This window comes from Leuciscus leuciscus (genome assembly GCF_965113295.1).
Source record: "Leuciscus leuciscus genome assembly, chromosome: 25".
Taxonomy (NCBI): domain Eukaryota; kingdom Metazoa; phylum Chordata; class Actinopteri; order Cypriniformes; family Leuciscidae; genus Leuciscus; species Leuciscus leuciscus.
The window spans coordinates 13,621,785-13,631,057 of record NC_138724.1 but is presented as its reverse complement, the minus strand read 5'-3'; the positions used below and the strand labels follow the sequence as shown (position 1 = coordinate 13,631,057).

Below are 9,273 nucleotides of genomic sequence, written 5' to 3'. Positions count from 1 at the left end.
GCAATGGCGCTACCCAACTGTTGCTTTCGTCTTTCTCCAGCTCTTGTTCCATCATGTGAAGGAACGACAGGTCATTGACAGATGGGGCCACTTTGTTGTCATCACAGGTAACCTTAAATACTTCTTGACCAAACTAAACACCTTTTGTGATTGTAAACAAGTTGATCCACAGAACACATTCCATCGTAATTTCTCCAATCCTTACTGTTGGATAGGCATTGTTATTTTGTGTTAGTGAAGAATGTACTCACAGTGGTAGATTTGTGAATGTCGTTCAGACAACTATCACCCATCCTAGGTCAAGCTACTGTGCATAAGGAGTATCATGAGGACAGTTTACCTGTCCTCGAACCTTATGTACCCTGATAATGTCACGACCCAGAAGAATCATGATAGGAGCATCTGGGTCTAACTCTGGTATGAATGGAGCTTTATGCTTCAAGTGAGAGTGATATAGAGCAGCACTGGGTGTGGGAATCTCTGCCCTATTGTCTGGAATGTTGTTACACTAGCAAACTTGGTAGAGAGAGGACTACCTTTACATCTACAGACTCGATTTGGTAGGTGGATGCTTTTCGACCAATGGTCTTTCTTCTAAGGGTATTCGGAGAATCTGTGCCACTTTCTTTGAAGACATTAAAGAACTCAGAACGAGCTAATGACCTATTGCACTGCTCATCAAGGATCATATAGACTTTCAGTGCTTTCGCAAGCTGGCCTTTGGGATAGACTTTCACCAGGCTGATTTTTGAACATGACTTATTACCAGAGGTGTAAAGTCCAGGTTCAGAAAGTAAAAGTCCTCCTCAGTATTTTGTTCCAATCACCTGGATTTGCTAATTAGCACAGTTTTTCAGCCAGGAGATGGAGATTAAATCAGCTGGCTGAGTTCATGGGTGGAATAAACATATGGCAGGACTTTTACTTTCTGACCCCTGGACTTTACACCTCTGCTTATTACTAAGGTCTCCTCTGCAAACCTTAGCACAATGAGCTTCCACTTCTGTCGGTGGCGTGGGAACTTCCTCCCCGCCGTGCTGGGATGAGGAGGCTGCTCCTTGAGCTTTTGGAGTGAGGTCTGGGTGTAGTGCAGACATGTGTTTCTCACTTCTACACTCAGGACATTTGGTCACAAATCTGCAGTTCTTAGCTGTGTGTTTTGTGGCTAAGCAACACTTGAAGCAGATTCTCTTTTCTTTCAAAAATGCAAAACGTTCCTCCAAAGGCTTCTCACGGAAGGAACGGCATTTCCTTAGTAAGTGAGGTCTTTTGTGAATGGGACAAAGTCTCTCAGCATCCTCAGTTTTCAGTTCATCTTTATCAGTGTCAAAATAAACAGGGGAAGACACATGTATCTTGTTAACTGAGACTTCTCTTGATTTGCTTGGCTTCCATCTAGCCTTGTCTGCTTTATGAAGTGTATCTGTTTGATTGAAAACATTTTAACGCCGAGTCATTCCTTATTCTAGCTTGTTGACTTGTAAGGTCAACCAAGAACTTAAAGGGGGGAAGTGAAACACCATACCTCTCTTTGTAACCAGATCATTTGTGACAGGAAAAGTGCTCTTTCGATAACCTCTGGAGCACCGTAACACTCTTCCAGTCTAGTCCATATCATGTCAAGACCTCTCAATGACTGATTAATGTGTACTGACCTCATGTGTTTAGCGTGTTTCTTTTCCCAACCAAGAAGTACATTTCTTCACTAGATGTCAAGTTCAAACCACTAAAAGACCGCTGCCAGGCTCTGAAGCTTTCTGGTTGGTCACTGAAGTGTATTAAACCAGTGTTAGCAAGTTCAAGCCGAGCAAAATATCTGACAAAGTCTGAAATGTCTAACTTTTCTTGTTGGGAAGGTTAAGTTGCCATTGTGAGAGGTGGCGTGCTGCTTTAGGTGAAACTGGTGTGCCTTCTGCGCTGGTTATTATCTGGAGTGTTACCAGAAGGATGATTCACACCTGGTGAGAATTGTGATGGTTGAGCAGAATCTTTTCTTGGTCGCATGTGGTAAAATTCAGTGTCATCTGAGCAATTCTCTTGAAACATGGCTCTGCTTTTGATGCTAATTCTGTGACTGCATGTAGATTCATCTGTTCAACGTATTCACATGCAATGCATCAACAGGAGCTGTTTCCAGTGGACGATCATGTTTACTATGGACGCTGGTGTCAACAGCTGCTTCTAGAGCCTCTGCTTCGGCTGCAGCAGTTTCTCTCAGAACATTTTAGCCATTTTTGCCTCCAATTTGTCTTTCTCCATCTTTATTCTTTCCTCCTCATCTCATGTTTCAATATGCATCGGCACAAATGACTTTATTTGAATGCTTCATTGATGATACTGAGCTGTAATCTCCCTTTAGTAGTGTGCAGAAAGAGCCTTGAAAACTCATTCAAGTGACCAAATATATATACACCAAAATGCTATAGTGGAATAACCTTGTTGTAAAGTTTTCTGTATAAACAGTTGCGCAAGGGCACCAAATATATGGGGGTCAAAGGTCGAGAGACAGTCAGCCTTGGACAAGACAACGAATCAGCCTATAAACACAAACCTCAAGGATGTTGCAAAGTGTGTGTGCAATAATCCAAGACTCACCGGATTAGCAGAATATACATTTATTGGAAAATATATTTCTGTAATGTCAAGACAAGTCAGTCATAAATAGATTTCGAATCAACAGTTTATTGGGTAAATACACACATTGAAATGGTTGGGTCACATAATACTCCACACTTTTATAAATAATTAAACAACAAAAACAACATTGACACACCAGGAAGTGAAAGCATATAATTAAAAATATAATTAAAGCCCTGAAGCTATTTAAACATTCACAGTGTAAACCTTAAATTATTTACAAAGGCCTTTGATCAATTGAAATAACTACAAACGAAAGCGTTATAAATCATGTCATGTTGTCTTGAGGTGTTTGATGAGTGTCTCCAGCTTCATGGCCGTGTTCAGATCTCCCTGTACTCTCAGTCTGCCGCTGCTGTATGCGGCGAACGGTCGCAGGACGCCCTGGAACATGGCCAGCAGATCCTGCTCGCTCATGCACAGAGAAACATCCGGCTCTCCCGGCAGGACGCCCGCACCACACGCTCCACGTCCTGAACACAGACACAGTAAACCGCTGAGGCAGCATTCAGGGGATTTCACTACAATGCACAAACGGTCTAGAGACCATTCCCAAACGGGGCAGTACATAATCTTAATACATGGTTATCAATTTTCTCTGCATGTAATCATATACTTTTAATAGTAGAGTAGGGCTCGAGAGATTATGGATGATGTTGGTCTTAATTTTTGGTGTTAGAACTTTTTTATACTGTGGATTAAAGCACAGTGTAAAAAATGCATTTCTTATAGGCAACCAGATATTCACCATTCAATAATCTTACCTTGATGTTTCATGTAGTAGCACATCTTTATTTTAGCATTATAGTTTTATTAATAGCTTTTATTTTTAGTTTCATGTTTAGTAGTTTCGTTATGTGCTTTTATCCTTTTATTCGTTTTTTTTTTAATACATTTTTTATTTCAGTTATTATAATTTTACTGCTTTAACTTCAGTTTAATGCCAAGGCAACTTTCCTACGTTTAGTTTATTTTAAGTTTTTCAACTAATATATATATATTTTACTTGATTTCAGCTGTATTTCAATTTACAGAAATGTTTTTTTTAATACTTTTAGTTTTAGTTCTGACCTCTGACTTATTGTTTTTTCCCCCTCATTTTTAATGGCTAATAGCAGAGTCCCAGCAAACACAGAATGTCCCCCTAACATTAGTATTTGGTTCCCGTTTGGTTTATTGTGATATGGATCACAATACCTGGTCAAAACCTGGAATAACTTTAACCGTGCGTTTCCCTGAAAACATTTGCACACCTTAGAAAGTTTGTCAACCAATCAGATTCAAGCATTCAACACCCCCATAGTATAATTACTTATAATTAATATAGATATGAGAGTAAATATAATTTTGGAAAGATTTGACATCTAAATGAAAATAACGATGCTAATTGAGAAGAAACAAAAGAAGCATGTCATGCTAAAGTGTACAATTCAGTGGTAAGAAATAAATGTACTGATATCCTACTTCAAGTCAAATAATTGTTTATTAATTTTTTTTAATCTATATTTTAAAAACCATAGATTGTGTTGATGTCATTGTCTGCATACCCCTTGAAATCTAGTAAATTTTACATATTAATGGACAAATTGAATCTTATTTAATCTTCCATAAGATGTATGATGTGCTCGGATTATTTTGATAAATTAAGCAATAAATAAAAACATGATATGTTTTTTTTTTAATACTGATTATAAGCATCCACATAATACTGTTTTATTTATGATTAAAGATTAAAGAATATGTAAGAATAAACATGATGAACTGAGGGTAGGGGACCGTTAGACTAACGTTAGGGCAACGTTAGAAAAATGCTCTACAAACCAAAAACGAATGTTCTATTTCTGTTAAGAAAACTTTCCTGGTTAACCAAAAATAAACCTTAAAAAAAATTGGGGAACCAAAAATTGTTAGCTGGGGTAACAGAAATAAGCTATAGTAGAAAGGATTTCCGAGATGTTGCAAGCTATGCCCGAACCCAAATCACCCAAATGAGCTCCATCACTAAGCCATGGCTCCGTCCTGATATTGTTCCTAGGATCATAATACCAATAGCGGGCACTACACCAGGTGTAGGCAGTGAAATGGCATTGGTAAACAGGCTTTTTTTGGTTTATATAATAGCGTTCTCTCACACACAGTCTCAATCTTACCTTGAGTCAGGTCCATATAATAGCTGTTGGTCTGTCCAGAGTCAGTGGTGATCTGAAAGTGGTAACAGGCTCCCACCTGATGAACCAGCTCCTCTGACAGCACAGATCGGACCACATCCATCAGTCCATCCACACTGCTGACACTCGCAGCTGAAACTGAACGCAGCTCGTCTGCAAAGCTCACTGTATCTGGAAGGAACCACAACATTTATTATGATGGCTTGAAAACATTTCATCATAGGTCAATTTACATTTAATATTAGTCTCTTATATTCTGTCTGTCAGTCTAGCAACAACTCACAACACCTTACCAACAGCATTGCAACCAGTTAGAACACCTTGGTAACAGCCTGGCAACCACTCATAACACCTTACCAACAGCATTGCAACCAGTAAGAACACCTTGGTAACAGCCTGGCAACCACTGATAACACCTTACCAACAGCATTGCAACCAGTTAGAACACCTTGGTAACAGCCTGGCAACCACTCATAACACCTTACCAACAGCATTGCAACCAGTTAGAACACCTTGGTAACAGCCTGGCAACCACTCATAACACCTTACCAACAGCATTGCAACCAGTAAGAACACCTTGGTAACAGCCTGGCAACCACTCATAACACCTTACTAACAGCATTGCAACCAGTAAGAAGAACCCTTTAGCGAACAGTCTATCAACTTCATTAAAGCACAATAGCAACTGTTAAGGAGTCCCCAAAGTGTCTCAAAACATTCCCTAGATAGCCTAGACACACACAACTTCTATAAGCTTCCACATGAAAAGTATTTAACTACATAAGATGAGTTTGACATTAACTTTTTTGCTCACCAGCAGCTGAGGCTAGAGGTTTTCCAAAGATACAGCATTTTCACTGGCCACAATTTTGACATCGAAACCATGGGAAAAAGCTGCCATATAGATATAAAAAATATGCTCTCATAATTTGGCAGCGGGTATATTAGGCTGCTGTCACTTTAAGATCTGACGCACGGAGCCATTTTACTGTTACACATGCGTTTTCTTTCTCAACTGTTTACATTCACTTAAAAAAAAATACAGTAACTGACTGTGTTTGCGTGAATAATCGGCAAGACCGGCATTTTGACATTATTTTGTGTGTATTTGATTGTTTAAGCTCAAAAAGCAGCGAAAAACAGCTCAATTTAGTACTGAGAGGCGGCTGAGTAAATGTATGTGCAATACGCGCAATCCCTCAGCGACGATCAAACCCAGTAATATTCATCCGGAGCAAATGAAACGAGTGAGTGAAGGGAGGCGGGTATGTGTGTAACTCGCTGTTGGAGAGATGAGAGAGCGAGAAAGTGCAGCTGGTCTCGTGTATCAGTTCTGTAGAAAATGAGTATTGGAAGCGTTTCAGATATTTCAGTATTGATGTGTATCGAAAAATCTATATTTTTGACAACACTACATTGCACTTAGGTTACTATTTCAGATGCCTTTTTAAAAGACTACACCTGAAAAATGTATTATATGCAATTCAACCCGCCAAAGTGACTGCGTTACACACGGCACTGCTGAAATCAACCCGCATTTGGCGGGTTGGCGGGTGTTAATGTCAAGATATTTTTTTAATCGCTCTGTATTTTCCTGAATATGTGGAGGGCTCTAACATCACCTTGACTGCATTGAGGCGCAGCCGTCTGGCTCTGGCTCTGGCTCAGGAAGTGCATTGCGAGCTGCTGTATGGGTCCGGTGAGACCTTCCAGCCCCGGGACAGAGGGGGGCATAATTAAAGGCCCCGAGTGACCACCGTCTGGTTCCCGGAGCACCCCCTCCAGGATCAGCTCCACACGGTCCACCTCCAGCCCCCATGGCTTGGTCATCTCGTTCATATCCATCTGCATCACACAAGCAAAAAATATTAATCTTGGGGGAAAAAATCACGGAATTCAGAAAACAGAATGTAATATTTCTCACCCCGAGATGTTCCCCTAGTTTGATTCTCTCTGTCTGTATCTCCCTCAGGGTCTTTTTGCTCAAGTTCTGCATCATGGCGTTGTGTGCAGTGAGACGGGTGGAGGCGTTCAGATCCTGCACGGCCACCACTGACATCACCGGACTCCAGATCCGGAACTGGATATCCGCTCCAACTGACACCAGACCACCGTCTTTGGTGGTTACCTTTTGGTGGAAAAATTGTGGGAATGTCAAAAATAATACTTGGTATACAAAGATACGTTTTTAAAAAGCACTGTTATTTCATCGCACCTTGCATGGTGGGACGTTAAAGGCTCTGGTCCGCAGGTCAACTTTCTGCCACTGATCAATCAAGGGCAGAACCAGAACCACTCCTGGACCTTTAGGAGGACGGATCCGACCCAGACGAAAAACAACTATCCTCTCATAGTTTGGTACAACCTAAAAATAATACTGTACATGTAATAAGTGCTTAATGAAGACTAAAACTCTGATAATAACGTGCTTAGATCGAACTGACCTTTAGGACAAACCATCCAGATATGGGAAAAGTTATGAAAGTAACTAGGAAAACCAGGAACGTAACGATCAGGTTGCAAATCCAGGACAACAATCCTTGAGATTTATCTGAAATAAGAATTATATAGATATATAAGTTATATATAATATGTAATAATTATATTTAATCATTAGTGCTGTCAAATCGATTATTAATGGTTAATCACATTTAACATAAGTTTGTAAATATATATATATATATATATATATATATATATATATATATATATATATATATATATGTGTGTGTGTGTGTGTGTACATACACACACATAAACATATGTATGTAAGATGAGATTAATCGATTTGACAGCACACATACATATAGTATATAATATATTTACAAAATTTTATGATAGATGCGATTCATCATGCTTAATTGATGACAGCACTAATAATAATTTGTTGTTATCATATAATAAATAAAAATATATACATATCATTATAGTAAAGTTACATATTTAAATCATGGTGTAGCCTATATATATATATATGCAACATTATGCAGTGTTACTATCAAAATAATATTGATTATTTGCACTGTAGTAACGTTAACTATAACGTAACCTTACCTGTGAAGTCGTTTTGAGAGACTTTAGGGACATAATCGAATGAATGTCCTCTCTGGTCATGATTGTGAGTGAATTGAGCATAAGATGAAAACAATCCAGGAGTGTCACTGTACAACTGATCTTTCTGCGACAGACACTGATACTCATAACCCGGAGACTTCCCGAACATTGTCATGCCGTGTCAGAATAGATCTCGCTCCCTCCGTGATGACTATGATTGTTTATTATTGTTAGAAAAAAGTTTTTATTTTATTTTTAAGCTCAGTGTATGGATGGACCATAGACTGTAAAAAAAGATGGACAGTCAAAACAAGAAGCACTTCCGCGTTTTGCGACGTCTTACATGACGTCATGTGTTGATTGGGTGGCAACGCAACAGCGCCCTCTATAGTAACGGAAGTGATATGCATCATGTTTGGAAAGGTATGATTTTTTTTATTATTCGTATGGAAAATTGCATTATTTTCAATATGAATTATAGTGTTTCCCCTTTTTTCCAAACGAGCCTAACTGCGTTTAAGATTATGGAAGGCAGTTTGACTGAATGAGCTGACAAAATCCCTTCACGTTCTCATATTCAGAGACTTCGAGATAAAGTTTGGTATTTTAATGAGACGTGGTATTACAAGAATATGGAAAGAGCTGTTTTCATTCGCTGCATTCTTTTCCTCCTGATTCTTGTGAATGCTTTGTGGCAGATTGATTACCAATAACCACAGTTTTACTACAAATACCATAATGCTTGTGGTCGGTGGTTGGTAGCCTACTAATTTGTTACTGTATTGCTTTTACAATTTTAAATGTCCTTTTAATCTTTTAACCTTTGAGGGTCGTCGTGTGAGAATAATATCATCACATAGTACCCCGTTTTTGAAAATGCTTAATATTGCGTTCATAGAGTGAACCTTTCGCTGATCGTTTACTGTTTAAAGTCACTTCCATAAATCGAACAAAGCCAACCCCAAAAATAGGCAACACTCAGAGAGCAATAGATAGATAGATAGATAGATAGATAGATAGATAGATAGATTGATTGATTGATTGATTGATTCCAGGTTTCAAGAAATTAAAAAATCAAGAAGATCATTAATACATTTTATTTATAAGTCCTACAAATATGAGACATATCTTCAAACTTTTACCAATTAACAATTTATTTCACACTTTAATTTCAAACTGATCATCGAACATATTCTAAATAATCTTGAATTATAATGGCCTTGGAAGGCAATTTGCATTATATACATAACCAGGCTGTGTCACATAATTAAGATGCATAGACTTATTAGCATTATTATGAGTATAAAAGCTACAGTAACACAGATAAAAAGAGACATAAAATAAGACATAATGAGAACAAATAAGCAACCTATGCAAAATAATAAATACATTTGTGTGTTTTTCTTTCTTTTTT

At 38.4% G+C, this 9,273-nt stretch overlaps 1 protein-coding gene across 2 annotated transcripts; it reads right to left on the bottom strand.

Moving 5' to 3' along the window:
* Window positions 1-2,662: 2,662 nt before the first annotated feature.
* Window positions 2,663-8,189, bottom strand: stoml1 (stomatin (EPB72)-like 1). 2 transcript variants are annotated; one of them, XM_082160127.1, is made up of 7 exons: window positions 7,860-8,189; window positions 7,250-7,356; window positions 7,021-7,170; window positions 6,730-6,933; window positions 6,428-6,650; window positions 4,788-4,970; window positions 2,663-3,110 (listed from the first exon to the last, which is right to left on the bottom strand). In XM_082160127.1, exons 1-7 carry the CDS (start codon window positions 8,032-8,034, stop codon window positions 2,911-2,913), a joined length of 1,242 nt encoding a protein of 413 aa, XP_082016253.1. In that variant the 5' UTR covers window positions 8,035-8,189; the 3' UTR covers window positions 2,663-2,910. The 2 variants fall into 2 exon arrangements, with proteins under 2 accessions (XP_082016253.1, XP_082016252.1); XM_082160126.1 differs by having other exon boundaries at window positions 4,788-4,976; window positions 7,860-8,188.
* Between the last annotated feature and the right edge of the window lie 1,084 nt (window positions 8,190-9,273).

What these genes read in the sequence shown, in the direction of transcription:
- stoml1 (XM_082160126.1), bottom strand. Translation starts at nt 8,034, where the DNA reads ATGACAATGTTCGGGAAGTCTCCGGGTTATGAGTATCAGTGTCTGTCG. An exon ending in CTCTCAAAACGACTTCACAG is followed by an intron (nt 7,357 to 7,859) that starts GTAAGGTTACGT and finishes TTCTTATTTCAG; the next exon opens with ATAAATCTCAAGGATTGTTG. An exon ending in CTGGATGGTTTGTCCTAAAG is followed by an intron (nt 7,171 to 7,249) that starts GTCAGTTCGATC and finishes TATTATTTTTAG; the next exon opens with GTTGTACCAAACTATGAGAG.